At 39.3% G+C, this 18,842-nt stretch overlaps 2 protein-coding genes across 3 annotated transcripts in view; one reads left to right on the forward strand and one right to left on the reverse strand.

Annotated features, from left to right (window-relative positions):
• Positions 1 to 344: 344 nt before the first annotated feature.
• Positions 345 to 6,126, forward strand: LOC101745546 (uncharacterized). The gene is made up of 6 exons (XM_004933030.5): positions 345 to 1,817; positions 2,095 to 2,224; positions 3,098 to 3,311; positions 4,434 to 4,846; positions 5,268 to 5,366; positions 6,026 to 6,126. The coding sequence occupies exons 1-6, from the start codon at positions 628 to 630 to the stop codon at positions 6,086 to 6,088; spliced, it is 2,109 nt and encodes a 702-aa protein (XP_004933087.1). The 5' UTR covers positions 345 to 627; the 3' UTR covers positions 6,089 to 6,126.
• A 1,343-nt stretch (positions 6,127 to 7,469) lies between these two features.
• Positions 7,470 to 18,842, reverse strand: part of LOC101745694 (ABC transporter G family member 23) — a 94,593-nt gene continuing 83,220 nt past the window's right edge. For both annotated transcript variants that reach the window (XM_038020727.2, XM_038020729.2), the window contains 8 exons: positions 15,386 to 15,564; positions 15,156 to 15,218; positions 14,270 to 14,425; positions 13,210 to 13,441; positions 12,638 to 12,762; positions 11,589 to 11,713; positions 9,847 to 10,091; positions 7,470 to 9,494 (listed from right to left, as the gene is read on the reverse strand). In XM_038020727.2, the coding sequence (XP_037876655.1) occupies positions 9,172 to 9,494; positions 9,847 to 10,091; positions 11,589 to 11,713; positions 12,638 to 12,762; positions 13,210 to 13,441; positions 14,270 to 14,425; positions 15,156 to 15,218; positions 15,386 to 15,564 (1,448 nt within the window). In that variant the 3' untranslated portion in view covers positions 7,470 to 9,171. The remainder of the gene's footprint in view (positions 9,495 to 9,846; positions 10,092 to 11,588; positions 11,714 to 12,637; positions 12,763 to 13,209; positions 13,442 to 14,269; positions 14,426 to 15,155; positions 15,219 to 15,385; positions 15,565 to 18,842) is intronic.

Below are 18,842 nucleotides of genomic sequence, written 5' to 3' on the forward strand. Positions count from 1 at the left end.
TACCTACCCGTGCGGACTCACAAGAAGTCCTACCACCACCAATTACGAAAATTATAATTTTGCGGGTTTGATTTTAATGCCCAATGCTATTCCTTTATCGTGGAAGTCAATCGTAAACATTTGTTAAGTATGCATTATATTTCATTCAAAAAATTGTTACCCGCTTGCGGGATTCAAACACCGTTGCATCGCTAGACACGAATGTACCGGGTGTCTTATCCTTTAGGCCACGATGACTTCAGATTTCATGTTTTTGAATTACGGAAAAATAATGTGTATGTGTGTTTCTGTGTGTGTGTGAATGTCTCAATATATCAATAAATGAAATGAAACGCGTTATTTCTTTATGCAAAGATACCTTTCAGAGTTATTTATCTCTGTTAACATAATATATTAAAAGACTTATAAAAAAAACTTTGTGGGATTGTCGAAGATAATGGACCTCAGTAAGTGGTAACATAAAAATTTTGGCATTGACTTCGTTGACAGTATTGTAACTTGACAATTTCAGACGACGGAATGTCATGAAACGTCTAACCAATAAAAAAACATTGTAAATTCCCATGTGCGTTTCCATGTGATACCAATAAATGTACGTATAGTGGATATTTTTAGAAAAGGAGCACAATGGATTACATTGTAGGAAGCGTTGCTGCTTTGGTTTCAGGCAACGTAACACCGAACCGTCCTAGATTACTCAAACGACCCCTAACGCCGACCAAGCACCAACCCTCCCCAAATGTCACTCCCAAAAGTGAATTCGTCGAAGATCGCTCTATATTTCTGTCGCCAACATTACAAAAGAAGAAGGCTATGGTAAAGAAGTCACCGAAAAGAATATTTGAGAATCCTGATTTGGAGTTGACGGAAAATAGTGATACCACCACACCCAGTCCTAAAGCAGAAAAAGTAAAGAAACACTTAAAAAACGAGTTAGACAGTAATAGTCCCGTTAAATCTAAAAGCAGGAATAGCAGTTTATCCGAATGCTCATCAAAACTCGAAAAGGCTAGTGAAACAAACGAATGTCAGAATTCAGATGAGAATATCGTAAAGAAAAAAAAGAAAAAACAGAAATCCAAATCGGACAATACAATTAATAAATTTAAAATTGACAGTCAATTAGAAATGATCCCAGCACAATCAGATGCTATTCATTCTCCATCAAAATGCAAACGGCGACGTAAATCAATAAGCCAGTCAAATGAAAGAGATGCTACTGATAATCCAGTAGAGGAATGTTCCAATATTAATTCAAAACAAATTGCACTACAAAATGAGGAGTCAGACAATAACATAACATCTGAAAGCCAAGTTGTAAAAACAAAAGCCAAAAAACGTAAGAAAAACTCTCAAACAAACTTGCAAAAAGTGAATGAGAACAAAGAAAATGATAAACAAGATTCAAACACAATGAAGAATAAAAATAAAAAAATTAATAAAAAGAAACAAATTAAATCTACAGACACTGAATACAGAAATTCGGATAATGTGTCAAAAGCTAAGAAAAAAGAAATCATAAATTTGAATGCAATAACAACAAAAGATTCGGACTCTGAACATGATTCCGATGACGATATCAAGTGTCAAAATGAAGAAATCAATAAAAAAATTCTTAACACGGAGCCCGAAGAATCTTCGTCTGAAGAAGAAGAAGTGCCACAAACAAAACAACCAAAAAAAGAGGTACCCGCAACTGTTTCTAGTGCAGAAGAAATTAGGAGAACTCTTTTCGTTGGTAATATACCATACAGTAAAAAATGTAAGAAGGACATTAAAAAAATTTTTGGTAAATATGGACAGATTGAAACTATAAGGTGAGATTTAAATATTGAAGTAATTTGAGTAGTGCAAGCAATATAACCCAGCTATAAATCACTAGCTATTAAAGGTTGCAATGTTACTGACTGTCAAATTGGTAAGTGTCCAGTTTAGAACTCAACAATTCTACCCATAGACATCTTAAGACATGACATTGAACCACGCTTCTTAGCACTGGATGCATCAACAAGCAAAGAATATTCTCCTATCATTTCAAAAACTCATAATTTTGTTTGTTGTATGCTTAAATAACAGTCAATTTGCACTTTTCAGGATCCGTACAGTTCCAGTGAAAGATGCTCGGTACTCACCCAAAATGGCACTAATCAAAAATGAACTGCATCCTGACAGAACCACTGTTAATGCTTATGTCAAGTTTAAGGATCAGAATTCTGTTAATGAGGTGATAAACTGTTAAAAATAGATGTATTGTGTACAGTTTGAAGTACAGCTTCTAAAGCTTTCTATCTAGTGACAATATTTCTTTCCTTTCTTTCCTATTACCCTCTGTAGGGTTCGAATCAAATTATTCTATTTGCATCGGTCTTGGGCAGTCTGTTCTAGCAATAATATATACGGGCTTCAAAAAAACGCACTCCAGAGAGAGAGAGAGAGAGGATACTGCTATGATTGAATGATGGAAGAAGCATATCTCTTCACATTGTACTCTGCTTGAGTGGAAAATAAAGCATTTTAATATTTGTTTGATGTGAAATTGTGAACTATGTCACGGTCCCCTGTAGTTAAATGATTATCAAAGGTCATAGACATTACAAGGTGGAAGGCTGACCTTGAGAAATGGGGGTTTAAATTTCAATTGTATAGTATAATGACTATCCAACTATCAATTCAAAACATATAACTGCATTACTGCTGTAATAGATTGTGTGACAGTAACTGGTGTAGAGAGCTTACAAGACACTTAACCACCAAAAATTATATAAGTTTAATAACTTGCAGATTAGCTTTTTACTATGCAATGTAATTCCTTGACTGTGGAAGAAATTTGTGACCAGTCTGTGGTATTTTTTGTTTATTGATTGAATTACATTTCATTAAATCCATAGTACTAATTTAATACAATTAGAAAACAAAATTATTAAAAAGAGCCTAATTAGTCTATTAGCACCTGTAATTTTAGTAAATTCAAGAATGTATTGCCCCCAACTGAAAGGGGTCTGTTACTGTGTGATTGATAGATAGATTTTACTATCTATCCTGTTAGAAATCAGCAATAATTACCATGTAAAATTAATTATTTTGTACTTCATTCCAGGCACTAGCAGAAAACAATACAGTGTTAAATGAAAACCATTTACGTGTCTCCAGAAGCGATACAACAGGGGCTGAGCATGACCCAAAACTGTCAGTCTTTGTTGGAAATCTGCCTTTCACTATTGAAGATGAAGTCTTGAGGTCGAAATTTGAGAACTGCGGTGAAATAGATTCGGTTAGAATCATTAGGGACAAGAAGACAAATGCTGGAAAAGGTAAAAGTTTCAAACGATTCAGTGATTTTAATTACACAGTTAAGCAGCTTATACAGTTGGGAGTTGATGCTGTAGAGGAAGGCGTTGAATGTGATCATGATGAGATGCAGTATTAATCCCAGCTGTTTAGTTAAAGTATTATAAACAGAAGTGGATGATTACAATTGAATATGCAATTTCGAACAGGGCACCTGTTGCATATTTTGTCAAATACGTTTTTTCATATACATGTAGTTTTGAGGCTTACCTTCACCCATTTTATAGTAAATCCACTGATTTTCAATTGCTAATTAACACTAAAATATATCTCAAAAGTGCATATTTTAAATTTTAAACTGATTTAGAAAATAATCAGTTTTTTTTTCATTTCCTGAACATTTTACATTTTCAGAGATGTGCCCTTTTCAAAATTGCATATTCAATCACACTAACAAGTAGTGTGTCACTAGTCAAACCCCTCACTGTATTTGGTGATAGGAGGATAACCTTTGATAAAAAAATGGATTCACTGTTGTTTTAAAATAATCGATTGTCACAAGTTAGATTTAGATCATTCAAATTGCGCTGTATGTCTCCTGCTCCTTCTAACACCATGTTGGATTCAAACTTGTTTTCATCTGCACCGAAATAATATTGGTTTCCTTACGCTTTTATCTTTGCTAAATAATTGGCATACCTAGTTAGAGCTGTTGAGATGTGGATTCAAGGCAACTTGAGAATTTCTTTATTCATACACACGTTTATATGGTTTATTTATTGTTTAAATATGTATATTACAGGCTATACAAGATCATGGCAAAATATAAATACAATTTAATTGAAATAACAATAATCATACAATCACTTTTTACTAAATCCATTCAATTTTACTTGTAAAGATGTACACAACATTAATGTTGTATAACACGTCACCTGTATAGCTATACTGCTATTACGCATGTCGGTGACGCGAACTCACAAGATTTCACCCATCCAAAAACCGCCATACGCGCACAGCACACGGTCAGGTTTATACGAAATATTACAATGTCGGTGACGTGAACCCATATGATTTTCCCCTAACAAAAAGTGCTCAAAGCAGCTAAATAAATTGTCACTTAAAAATCATTCATTCTTTCACAGGGTTCGGTTACATAAACTTCAAATCTAAAGACGGAGTGGAATTGGCATTAAACATGTCTGAAGAGGATTTGACCATCAAAAACAGAATATTACGTGTCAAGAGATGCACACAACAAGCTCAGACAGGCAACAAAGTTAATCGCAACAAACCATCGAAGTTCTACAATCAACAGCAAACTGGGGATGGTGCGAAAGGCTTTGGTAATCGTCAAATGGGCAACAGACAGGGTGGGGGGCAAAACGGCAGGCAAGATGTGAGGCAACAAGGACATTTTGGTTTTGGAAATAGGCAAACGGGCAACAGACCAGATCGGGGACAGCAAGGCAGGCCAGACTTTAGGCAACAAGGACAGCTTAGTGGTAATCAACAGGACGGTGCTTATAGAAGAGTTATGAATAAGAGGAAGAATCAGGTATTGTTCAATTAGTGTTTTCTCAGTGTTTCGATTCTGGTATGGTATATTAGTGGCCTGGTATTGTACACCTTTTTTTATTTATTTTTTAATGCCCTTGTAGACAGACGAGCACACGGCCCACCTGATGGTGAATGGTTACCGTCGCCCATGGACTTCAGCAATACCAGGGGCAGAGCCAAGCCGCTTCCAACCGTTTTTTTTTATTCATTGAAGAATACATTATACAAGAATTCATTGATTTTCAAATATAATTTCTGTCAATGGCTCTGAAACTCATAATTGTTTTGCTACTCCCCTTGTATCCCGATTTAATTTTGTATCGGGTTGGAAAATATTTATTTTATTTCTTATATTAAAAATGATCCTGCACTGCTTCCGTCAAATTTAGTATCAAAATTTAGAATTATTGTACTTTCAGGAATCGAACGACGGTCCGCCTAATAAAAGACAGAACTTCAATCAACCAAAAGAAAAAATCCGGAAAGAGTTTGTAGGAGTCACCGCTGAGAAGAAAAAGGTGATCCAACCCCTCACATTCATATAATGAACCAAAAAACACTCAGACCGCTACAAAAGTTATCACTTCAACAAGAAATTGGCTTGTCCTTTTTCCCCACAACAGCGGTCCAAGTGTCAACATGACCGTTACAAAGTCTACTGATTAAAGGGTCCGTGAACAATAGATGGTTTACCTTATCGTATATGCCCACTGAGTTTCTCGCCAGATCTTCTCAGTGGGTCGCGTTTCCGATCCGGCGGTAGATTCTGCGAAGCACGGCTCTTGCTAGGGCCAGTGTTAGCAATGTCGTCAGGTTTGTACCCCGTGAACTCACCTACTAATTCGATTACGGTGGCATAGCCTCTCAAGACTACTAGCTTAGGTAGGACAAAAAAGTTATCATCAAGTTATTACTGGTGGTAGGACCTCATGACCGCGCGGGTAGGTACCACCACCCTGCCCATTTCTGCCGTGAAGCAGTAATGCGTTTCGGTCTGAAGGGCGGGGCAGCCGTTGTAACTATACTGAGACCTTAGAACCATATCTCAAGGTGGGTGCCGGCATTTACGTTGTAGATGTTTATGGGCTCCGATAACCATTTAACACCAGGTGGGCTATGAGCTCGTCCAACTATCTAAGCAAAAAAAAAAATCTACTAATTTTTTTGTTTGTTTCAGAAACGCAAATTTGATAAAGGGCAGAAGAAAAAGAGAGCGCTCAGTGAGATACTGACGAAGTAACGCTGGGGCGCTGCGGATAATAAATGTTTTAATGTTTAGATTACTGTTTCATTTATACTGTGCCGATTGGTAGTGGTGTCTGGAAGTACAAAATATAAATGTTTCGTGAAATTCGTCTATCTAATAAAAATCTGAAAACTCATGAGAGCTGTTTTGTAGACAGACGAGCATACTTAAGCAGTCGCCGTTGCTCACAACCGATACGTACGTATCTAAAGAAAGTGTAAGAACGTTACTTCGACAAAGCGGCGCGACACGATATCGTGGCTGCCGCTAATTACTTAACTCGTCCAGGCAACGCAGCAACGCAGCAGTCGCCGTCGCCCGAGTCATGTATTTTCGCGACGCACTGCTCGTACTAGGGCTATTGTTAGAAAATTCTCTGAGGTGGAACCCGTGAGCTCACTTACCCGTCAATGAGTAGCTGGAATAGCCTCTTCAGCTATCGGCAAACAAGTATGGAAAAAAGTCGCCGTTGCTCATGGGCAATGCCAGGATTATGCCAAGCCGCCCCCTAAAATTTGTTAGTAAAGAATAGGTCTGTAATGAATGATGCACGATATCCTCAAGGATCGAAGTACCAACCGCTCAGCCAGTGAAATAAAACCTGCTCTCCAGAGTGGACCACGCGATCTGTTATAACTAGACTGCGAATAGCTAAAGTTGAAAATCGACACTTTTTTATTGCCCTTGTAGGTAGATGAGCATACGGCCCACCTATTGCCCTTGTAGGTAGATGAGCATACGGCCCACCTGATGGTGAGTGGTTACCGTTGCCCATGGGCTTCAGCAATGCTAGCGGCAGAGGTAAGCCGCCGCCTACCGTTAAGTACTCTCCACAAACCTCGTTGAAGAACATGTCATAGTGCTCGGGAAACACCGTAGAGGGGAGTTCATTCCAAAGCCGGGTGGTACGTGGCAAAAAGATCTCTGTGGATGAACGCAGTGACTCCAGGTAGTTTGGATGAACTCTACTCCAGTACGGGCGGTGCTATGGTAAAAACGAGATGATGCTATCATATAAAACTTACTTGAGACCTTAGAACTTATATCTCAAGGTGGGTGGCGCATTTACGTTGTGGATATATATGGGCTCCAGTAACCACTTAACTGCAGGTAGGCTGTGAGCTCGTCCACCCATATAAGCAATAAAAAAAAAAAATATTCCTCAGAGCACTCCTAATGGAACATACTATACTATACAGTTGGAAAATTCACAATTAAACGAACTGAAAAGGCGCATGGGAAATTTAGGGAACAAATACAATAATATGCTTTCGTTAAATCGCCCAAAGCTTAGTAGTATTTCTTCATTTTCGCTTAAAGCAGACTCCCAGAGTCAATTTATAACGAGGAAATAGAGTTTGTATAAAATAAAACATTTTTAAATATTTGGTACAGTTTTATTGTATAATTGTCATTACAAAAAAATGTCAAAACTAGCATACAAACAATCACAGTGTAACACTTTCAACGTACAACAACTTAACGTGTAGACCGTTCGCATCGATGTTAAGTGCACACCGATTACTTCGACCAACCAGAGTAGACATTAGCGTGAAATTCATTAAAAAAATTCATTAAAATCGATATGATTCAAAAATTATCGATAGCAGTGACACCTCGCACTTTGTATCTAAATAATTACGCCGCAATTAAAACTAAACATATTCACCGAAGTCTATATACCGTGCTAACTGTACAATTACTAAAGTAAGGTTCTATTTCACTATGTACGCTGATGAAATAAAAGTCGATCAGTTTCACAAGGAATCTGTCAAAAATATTTACTAGTACAGCATAGATAATCTAAATTGATTTGAAACAAACTTTAATCTGCTTTATTAATTTCTAAGTAATCGACCGATTGACTTCAAATATCCCTTTGTTTTTGCCAGATTTGAGTCTGGTTTATTCTTATTTAAATCAATAATAAATTGCTCTAACTCAAATATATTAGAATTGAATTTGCACAGCCTTTGAAACAAATCGACTAAATTATATTGTCGAATTCAAGATGGCGTTTTCTTGATGATGTCTCGATTAAATCGTCTTTCGGTTTTGATTGAGCAGTATTCGGATAACGTTTGATGCAATGCAAGTGAAGTTCGCGGGCGCGGATACAGGAACGCTCCACTATGGTTGAACGCCTTATTGTTACTAAAAATCGTTCAACCAACAAATAAATCTGTCGATTTTATGTAAAAATTCAAACATTGCAAATGCGATATTCAGTCTTGACAATGTTATATTTATTTACGGTCCTCCGGTAATGGTGAATACTTAAATTACACAGTACGTGCTCTGAGAACGCAAATATTTATTAGATTTACATACTTCCCACAATTAAAAAAAAACATCGTCATAAGACGATTGTAATATTAGATGGTTCTTTATGACAACAAAAATATGTAATAAAATGAGTATCTCAAGCTTTTTTTTAACGAATTATATTACTGAATCTTGTGACGCTATGAAAACTTGTGAAACTTAAAGGAAATTCGATTATAAAATTGTCCCCAAACAAAAACCCTGTATCCGCTCCCGTGTAATTGTGATGGTTCTTCATAAAAACCACACTCGTCTATGGCACCATCTTAATCTATGGTAACTCACGTGTTCAATTATCTCTAACATTTCATGTCGATACAATGTTCCTTATATTACAAAAAAAAAGTCCTTTACCAGTATTATTATCGTATGTATTAAATCCACAACGTGTTTCGTCGCTGCGCCCTACCTGTCAGCCGTTCACATCCCAGTAACGTTTCGATCGTTGAACTAACTTCTAGAACGTTCTATCCGAAATTAAATAACTAAAAGCGTCGCCCGGGTACCCGCCGAGTACGTGCGTACTCTACAGCTCGTTTATAAATACAGTACTACTATTTACATTGCGACTAAAGTCATTTAAGAGACAAACAGCGGCCTCGCCCGCCAGCCGCCATGCGCTCCCTAATTACTGTTAATATAATCCAGTCGAAACACTCACGGGGTAATGTTTCGACTGTAATCATACGGTACATAAGCTAACACCTCACCGCGTCACACAACCGTAGCGCGATCCGTCCAGGATTTCGCATTTAATTCCGTTTGAATTTCAGGATCGTGAGGGTTACGATGAGGAAGAGCGCGATCCAGGCCAACGTCGACACGAAGCCCATGTACACGTCCGAGTCCGTGAAGGGCCAGCCCCGCGTCAGGATGGACCGCAGCGAGTTCGTGGCGAGGGTGAGGGGCAGGCAGAGGGACACGTAGCGCAGGATCCAGGGCATCCCTTCGATGGGCCAGATCACCCCGCTCAGCAGCAGCGTGGGGTAGAACGAACCCAAGGCCAGCTGGATCGCGTTCCGCTCTAGCTCGCAAGCGGCCGATATCACGAACCCGAAGCACATGCCGCACAGACCTGGAGAGATTGTGAGATTGAAATGGAAGTCCTATACGCACCTCTAGCACCACAGTCCTGTCGCTACGTACCTTTTTTTATTTTTTTTAATGCTTAGATGGATGAACGAGCTCACAGCCCACCTGGTGTTAAGTGGTTACTGAAGCCCATAGACATCTACAACGTAAATGCGCCACCCACCTTGAGATATAAGTTCTAAGGTCTCAAGTATAGTTACAGCGTCTGCTTCACCTTTCAAACCGAAACGCATTACTGCTTCACGACAGAAATAGGCAAGGCGGTGGTACCTACCCGCGCGGACTTACAAGAGGTCCTACCGCTAGTAAAAACCTTGTACAGTAAAAACCAGTACCTTGCAGCAAAGTCAGCATGATAACGAAGACGATGTTCCCATTATTCTTGACGCCGAACACCGATATCATGAAGATGAGCACCAGCGCCGTCTGCCCGCACATCACCACGAACTGGGTGACGACGTGCGAGAACAGAATCTCTCCGGGAGACACCCCTGCCACCCAGGATCGGTCCAGGAGGCCCTCCATCCGTTCCACGATCAACGCTGACGATGTCAGGGCCACGGCGAGGAAGAATACGATGCTGGAATACGTCAATATAAATCATACAGTTAATAAACAATACGGTGTTAGGTCAGAGGTCGTCCCGCTGTTCCGACACTGGGTTCGATTCCCAGCTGCACTCAACTTTGAGAAAGATATTTGGTATTCTGTTGTGTAATTCCGGTACCAAAAACAACAGCAGGGAATCGTAGCTTGAAGCCGCATTACGTCAAACATTCATTTCCAACAGTCTTTTTAAATTAACTGATAAATGAGGCTCTCTCTCTCTCTTTCGCTCTGTCTCTGTCGAGAACTCTCAATTGCCTAACAGTAAACCCCCATCTAACGAATATAATATTATATTGATATCTTAGCTATATTTTTATTGTAGGTATTTAATATTTTTCTTAATTATTTAATAATGCGCATAAAGGTTTTTAATAGTCCACTCTCTAAATCTTGTTTACAGCCACCACGGCACATCTAACGTTATTTTTTTTATAAAGCCACTAAAAAAAACGGTTGTCTGGAAGAGATCGGGTTTAGCGATAAAACCGCCTATTGTACAATTATACCTGACTCTTTTATGTAATAACGTATACTCTCTCTTTTCCTATAACAAATCGCTTTGCTGTCATCAATGTGGATGAACACAGAATATTTTTGTATAAACAAAACGCAAATAGCTAAATAAATCAAAATTATCATAAAAAAAATTGCAGACGTCCATTGGTATAGGCTCCTCAAGGTTTAGCACGGTGACCTTCTGCAAGTCATCGGTGATGCCCAACGAGCCACTGCTTTAAGAGCGAAGTGCTTACTGCAACGTCGAAATCCTTCCAGCTCTGCGGTAACTACGGTTCTTTTGAGATTCTCCTCATTCCTGACGCGATCGCGCAAGGAAACTCCGGATATATCCTTTTGGATGTCCTCGGATAGATTGCGCTGCGAGGTGCCCCGTTAAAAATGGAACAAGTCAATTTCCGGTAGGCAGCGGCTTGGCTCTATTGATTTCTGATTTCCATTAGTGACAGTGATCACTCATCATCAGGTGGGTCATCTGCCTTCTTCTTCTTCTTCTCAATCGTATCACTTTTGACAGAGTGGTTGTGATCGTCATGTAGTGTTGGAAGGGCAGACTTGATGCGCCTCACGATGGCCCGCCATCTCTCCCTGCTCGAGATCATTCTTTTCCACGTATTTAGGGGACCTCCCACTGTTGTTTTTTTTTTATTGCTTAGATGGGTGGACGAGCTCACAGCCCACCTGGTGTTAAGTGGTTACTGGAGCCCATAGACATCCACAACGTAAATGCGCCACCCACCTTGAGATATAAGTTCTAAGGTCTCAAGTAAGTTACAACGGCTGCCCCACCCTTCAAACCGAAACGCATTACTGCTTCACGGCAGAAATAAGCAGGGCGGTGGTACCAAAAGAGGTCCTACCACCAGTAGTAGCGTTTTAATTTGGCTCATCGCATTGGTCGTCGTCTGCCTATAAGGGCAATAACAAAAACTAAATGCAGCGTTGTACTCACGTTAATATGACGCCGGGAGCTACGAAGTCTGTGAACGAAGGGTTCTTATTCCCGTATATGGGGTCCATGAAGTCGATCGGGATGTCGCCCAGCTTCGGGTTGTAGTCGCACGTCTCAAGCAGACCCTGCGGATTGAAGCTCATGATACACCTGCTGCTGGTGGAGTCTACGGACATCACAGTGCGAATGCCTATACCCACCTAGATACATGAGGTTGTATCTCTCATAAGGCATCACAAGACTCTTAGGCGCATACAATGTGACGTCTTTACAAATACCCTCAATTTTACCGTATTAAATTCAACCGTATTACTTACGTCAGATTTTTATCTTTTGTTTTAAATAATTTGGAAGAATGATCATTATCTCTAACAATATATGAGCATATTATATTGAGCCCGCCCGATATTGACATCAGATTTGAATATTTTCTTTTAATAATTTAGAAAAATAGTCATCGTCTTTAATAATATGAGTATATAGGCATTTTATATTGAGTTCGTCCAATATAATTAATTACATTTTATTGCCTTTGTAGGTAGACGAGCATACGGCCCACCTGATGTGTAGTTACCGTCGCCCTTGGACATCAGCAACGCCAAGTCCCTCCCTACCATAAAGGTGGACGGAGACAATCTTCGGTCTTGGGTAGCTCACGACACCAGCGCATTCGACCGACTAACACTACATAGGAGACTAGTGGACCAGGTGAACTTTGTTCGTCCACACGGTTTGTTTCAAACACATCAACCGGTCAACTTCAAAATTCTACTATAATTAACCATACAATATATTACGTTTGGCTGTCAGTTGCGTTTTGTTATTCCATATCAGTTGCGTTTTGTTATACCACGTTTTATGTCACGTCCCACGGGAACGTGATAAAAAGTGATCCTATGTCCTTCTCCTAGTTCTAAGCTACCTCCCCACCAATTTTCAGCCAAATCAGCTCAGCCGTTCTTGAGTTATAAATAGTGTAACTAAAACGACTTTCTCTTATATATAATATTTAGATTGTGCGCTACAACCCATAAACAACTCTGCGTTACCTTAGCGAAGTCCCTGTACGAGAACTGTATGTCCCGGTTGAGCATAAGTCCGATCTGCTGGTTGGACATGTCTAGCCAGACTTGAACCTCGGACGATGTCACCGTCTCTTCGTCGGCCGTGTCAGCTGCGGGGTCATTAAAACATTCAAACATACAGACAATAGGTTTTTGGCGCTACGACTAGGAACACATTTAGGTTAAGGATAACTACTCCAAGTGGCTTCAACCAAAAACCGAACCGGGAATGTGGAGCAGTGATAAATGCGCAACCCACCTTGAGATATAAGTTCTAAGGTCTCAGTATTGTTACGACGGCTGCCCCACCCTTCAAACCGAAACGCATTACTGCTTCACGGCAGAAATAGGCAGGGTGGTGGTACCTACCCGCGCGGACTCACAAGACGCTTACGTTTAATTTGAACTCTTGTCCATGCTGGATGTAGCTATTCCCATTATAACGTCTGTCGGGACCGTTAAGCACAAGGTGGGATATGCCCTTAAATTATCGTTAATCGTGTTGGTTGACAGAGTCGCTGCCAAGCCATTAGATGGTATTAGAGTTAAAATCTTACCCAGAGCCAATCTGGCGACCAAAGAATCCGTATAATTCTCATTGAAGTACAGAGCGCCCCAGGCTTCACCCTGACGGACGGCATCCAGCGCTGACGACAGATCAGCGTAGTACTCCTTTATCATGTGGTCGCTCAGGTTGTCCAGGTATCGGCAGGAGAGGTTCTTCATTGAGCAGGTGTGGTTGTAGGGACAGTCGCCGTCTATTATCCTCACGTCTTCGTTGACTACGGCCTGTTGATGCGATTCGAATTATTGCAGTGGCTTACGACACATCGTTAGTAAGCTCCTTGTGGCTTAAAGTATGATGCGACTGTAGTGGTGATCGCGCTCAACATGTACTCACGAAGGACTTCCACGATGAAGCAATAAAATCGTGCAATAAAAATCAAATTCCCAAGTTTTATAAGTCTTTGTAGTCTCTAGCGTTTCTTTATTAGCATAAGTTAGTAGACGAGCTCACGGCCCACCTGGCGTTAAGTGGTGACCGGATCCCATAGACATCTACAACGTAAATGCCGCCAACCACCTTGAGACATGAGTTTTAAGGTCTCAGTATAGTTACAACGGCTGCCCCACCCTTCAAAGCGAAACACATTACTGTTTCACGGCAGAAATAGGCAGTGCGGTGGTACTTACCCGTGCGGACAAACAAGACGTCCTACCACCAGTAAATGAAGGTTTGAAGAAGAAGACAGTAATTATTCAAATCAACTGAACTCAAGACTAATTTGGCGGACAGGTTTTCTGTCTACCTAAGTGCGTGTAGTCACGATAGACTATTCTAGCTTCATCCTGACTTGTGGGCGAGCTCACGAGGCTCAGCCCCAGAGAATCCGCTAATATTACCCCTAGCAAGAGTAGTTCTCGGCTGAATTTACTAACGGATCAGTAATACAGCTCATTGAAAATATCTGGTGGCTCATGTTGTAATATTCATAGATTCCGATAACCACTTAACAGGACATGGAGCACAAATTCGCTCACACAACCATGCAACAAAAGTAGTATTATAAACTCCATTCTTGTGTACAATAAAGAATTAATAACAAAAATACTCACGATCCGTAGTCCTGTCGGATCCCTTCCGATGGCCAGACAGAAGAGAATGACTTGCATCACTGGGAGAACGAAGATGAACAGCATCACGCCGATGTTCCTCCACATGCGCAGGAAGTTCTTCTGGATCAACGCTTTTATCTTCCCTCTCGACGTCAGCTGGAATTATCACGTAAGCTTTCTATTAAACAAGCTCTCTTTTTCCGCTGTGAAGTAGCCGTGCGGTCCACTCGTGGGTCCAGCGGCCGAGTCTTGGGTCTCATGTGTCGTACAGACATACAAACAGTCATGCTATGATTCAGCAGCTGTGAGAGGTCGTTCTGCTGCTAATTCCCTACTTATAGTGTATGTGTCTTTCCTTTATTTCCTTACAAAAATGATTAGTAGGAGTTTTTTAAGGTTCATGGGTGTTTTTAATATATTTTATTCCGCTACATGGGTAAAGGACACAGAGCGAAGGACCAGTTGAGTGTTTGAAGGTGAAGAGAAGGGCGGGGCAATAAAACAGAGGATCCCAAGCGCCGAGGATCTAAAAATTATGGTAGATACCTCAAGTATATCTAAAACACTGTAAAAATCCGCTCATAAATAAATCATCACCTAAATCACAGTGACTTTTGCTAATGGAGACTCGTGGCGCCTGAGTCACGTTCGTTTCTTTATGCACTAGTGAGTATGCGTAAGCATGGTTATGAAGTGTTCTTGCGTCGCGTGTGTTTGTGTGTGTGTGTGCATACGGGATTGTTATTGTTGTTGTTAATTGACTTTATACCAATTTCGAGACCGCTGATCTGCTGGCAATGCAAAAACACGAAGAGAAACATTCGCTTTTAATACTTTTCAGATAGTTTTGGATAAATATTTGTTTATATATTAGAATCGAACTTACATTGAAACAATTCCCGCAGTCTTCGCACTCCGCGGCCACGACCTCCGTGACTTTACCGGGAATCTGAAAATAAATTCATGATAAATCGGTTATTTTTACTAAGAACCATTATGTCTACTCCTGCCGACTACCGGTCGTGTTTTAACGTTTGTAACGACATTCGCGGCGATGTCCATGGCCTCTAATAGTTACCGAGCTATAAAAAACGTAATAAGACATTTGGAACTCACGTCTCCGTTAGACCCAGCTCCGTGGTCTACAATGAGCACCTCCTTGGACTGGTGGAAGTTCAGGCCCACGACCTGCCCGTCCTCGGCCGCGTAGGGCGCCTCCTCGCGCTTACACATCTTGTTCAGACCGAGGGCTCCTCCGCCGGTCACGTTTAGTTCCACTACTTGATTCGATTGACCTGAAAAGAAAAACATTACTCGTTCAAGTTACTTAACAAGGACGGTATTGTATCTATCAAAGTCTATGTTGCTTTAAAATGACAACGAAAACCATATTAGAAACACCATTTTGATGTTTCATAACGATGTTTCTCATTTCTCATAACCATGATCAAAATGATGTTTCTAATATGAAATTTCTATTTGAAACATGATTTTGACCCCCCTTAAAACGTCGTACTAACTCGAAATTTGGCATACTTATTAAAGACCGAAGACAATTCAATATATATAAAAAATATATTGAAATAATTGAAATCCAACTAAAAAATAAAAAAATATTTTATTGTAAAAAAGCGTGGGTTGCTATTCAGGATATTATCAAAATAACCCTTCTACACACATCTGTTCATAAAATATTTACAACTACTGATACCATGCACCCCACGCTTTGTTTTTACAATAAAAACATTTTTTCTTACACTATTTTTAATTCAAATTTAATTTTATGTTTTTAGTTGGATTTTCTTTAAATTTTTTTTAGTTTTTTTAAACTATTATTTATTATCTAATGTGTTACGACTGTATTAGAAGAATATTAAATGTGGTCATAGGAAAAGTTAATTTTGCGTTATCGGCGTATCTTTATCGGAAGCGGTCCTGGGACTCAATAGAGGAAAAGGAAGCTTAGTTATTATCTCATGTTATTATCTCTGTGGACTCTGGTAACTACGAAAAAACAAGCGGCCTAAGAGAAGGTAAATTAGTTGAGTCATACGCACGCGTTGCAAGCAATACCTTCAGGAGTATCCTTTATTTGTGTGCCTAGTGTGAGTTTTTTAACGTTCTCGATAGCGTAAAAGTTAACTCAAATTTGTATGCCGGGTAGGTACCACCACCCCGCCTATTTGTGCCGTGAAGCAGTAATGCGTTTCGGTTTGAAGGGTGGGGCAGCCGTTGTAACTATACTTGAGACCTTAGAACTTGTCTCAAGGTGGGTGGCGCATTTACGTTGTAGATGTCTATGGGCTTCAGTAACCACTTAATACCAGGTTGGCTGTGAACTCGTCCACCCGTCAAAGCAATAAAAAATTGGAACAGCGCCCCTAGCGGCAAACGTAGGCAAACGTTAGGAGAACGTTAAAAACTCGCACAAGTACAATGATTCTCCCGCAGGCTAAATCCTATTCATGTATATAATATACTAGCGACCCGCCCTCGCTTCGCTTCTGAAAAATTAAAACAAACATGAAACCAAAAAAAAAATTAAAAAAAGTTGCCTATGTTCATCAGGGACAATGTCGGCTTCTAATGGAAAAAGAATTTTTCAAATTGGTCCAGTAGTTTCGGAGCCTATTCGAAACAAACAAACAAACAAATCTTTCCTCTTTATAATATTATTATAGATTATAGATACGATTCATTTTGATGTCGTTTTTTGCATCAAAATTCAGTGACTGTACTAAATAAGTTTCAATTTCAAATATACATAATAATATGTAAATCTTATAATATTGTGTACTACATTTATATGTAGAACAACCTGTTTCAAAATTCAAAGAACATTAAACAGATAATCATTTATTATAAACGTTCGAGAAAATTTCCAACACGTGAATGTTTTGTGTCGACAATAATTTACGTAATTCCCCGAGATCGTAGTCTTAATTATACGATACGACACGATATAATATACGATTATCGTACGAAGTCAGACCTCATCATACACTTTAAGTATTGGATTATTTCTGCTTTATGAGTATAAAAAGAATCAACGTGAGAATATTAGAGATATTTTTTTTATTGCTTTGATGGGTGGACGAGCTCACAGCCCACCTGGTGTTAAGTGGTTACCGGAAACCATAGACATCTACGACGTAACTACGTCACCTTGAGATATTAGTTCTAAGGTCTCAGTATAGTTACAACGGCTGCCCCCACCCTTCAAATCGAAACGCATTACTGCTTAACGGCAGAAATAGGCGGGGTGGTGGTACTTACCCGTGCGAATTCACAAGAGATCCTACCACCAGTAATTACGCAAATTATAATCTTGCGGGTTTGATTTTTATTACACGATGTTATTCCTTCACCGTGGAAGTCAATCGTGAACATTCTTTGAGTACGTATACCATTAGAAAAATTGGTATCCGCCTGGGATTCTAACACCGATGTATCGCTCAACACGAATGCACCGGACGTCTTATCGTTTAGGCCACGACGACTTCTAATAATATATTTCGATGTGAAGCTTGTGTGCAATGTTTGAAGCAAAAAATAATTTACATTCCCTTGTTTGTTAATAAGATTCTTATTAATTATATAGTAGGTGTCTATAATTTTTGTTATTGTCAAAAAAACTAAGGATTAGCGTTCTAAAGTTAAGAATTATCAACTTTATAGCGCCAACATTAACCAACAATTTTTGAAGTGAAACTTCTTTATCGGCGTTGGAAAAAAATTTACCGTCACATTTTTCGGTTACGCGTCACATTTTTCCGTTACGCGCCATCTTTTTGAAGTGAAACTTCTTTATCGGCGTTGGAAAAAAATTTACCGTCACATTTTTCGGTTACGCGTCACATTTTTCCGTTACGCGCCATCTTTTTCTTGCCCCTACCACGGTTGGTTCAGACGAAGAGTACTTTCACTTTCTCCAACGGAGTAGGGATAGCATTAATGTTTCACTTCTTACGTGTGTACACTAGTACACGCACACATTTTTTTTGTATTCATGTCTATGATAATAAAATCCTTTTGTTTAAACTTTATCTAATTTAACTTTATTTAACCAATTTCTAGAAAGTTGCATGTAGATCATTTTTCGAAAAATAAGGCCATAAAGAAGTTTCACTTCTTACGTGTGTACACTAGTACACGCACACATTTTTTTTCTAAGTACATATTTGGTTATTAATTAATATTTTTACTAGTATTAAATATGAATTTCGGATTTGTTTAGCAACACTGCCATTATGATCTTGTGACATGAACGCACAATGAGGTTACATGTAATATGACTTCCGATGTATCCAATTCTAGCAACGTTTCACAAATACGCAGCCTTGTGTTGCGAGGTATTGCAAGGCGCGATGCGACGCTCTGATGCCTTTGCGCTCGATTATCAAACAAATTTATTCTAGTTTTGATTAAAATCATTTTACTATCATAAAAAACTGTACGATATGTCGGAAACAGTAAAATAAAATTAAATACATTAAAATTCAAATGTAATGGTCAGGTTTTCGAAATCCGTAAATGAAGATATATAAATTTTTATCTTCTAATTGTATAGTCA

Source organism: Bombyx mori, chromosome 26 (assembly GCF_030269925.1).
Source record: "Bombyx mori chromosome 26, ASM3026992v2".
Classification (NCBI taxonomy): domain Eukaryota; kingdom Metazoa; phylum Arthropoda; class Insecta; order Lepidoptera; family Bombycidae; genus Bombyx; species Bombyx mori.

What these genes read in the sequence shown, in the direction of transcription:
- LOC101745546 (XM_004933030.5), top strand. Translation starts at nt 628, where the DNA reads ATGGATTACATTGTAGGAAGCGTTGCTGCTTTGGTTTCAGGCAACGTA. An exon ending in GGACAGATTGAAACTATAAG is followed by an intron (nt 1,818 to 2,094) that starts GTGAGATTTAAA and finishes TGCACTTTTCAG; the next exon opens with GATCCGTACAGTTCCAGTGA. An exon ending in TCACCGCTGAGAAGAAAAAG is followed by an intron (nt 5,367 to 6,025) that starts GTGATCCAACCC and finishes TGTTTGTTTCAG; the next exon opens with AAACGCAAATTTGATAAAGG.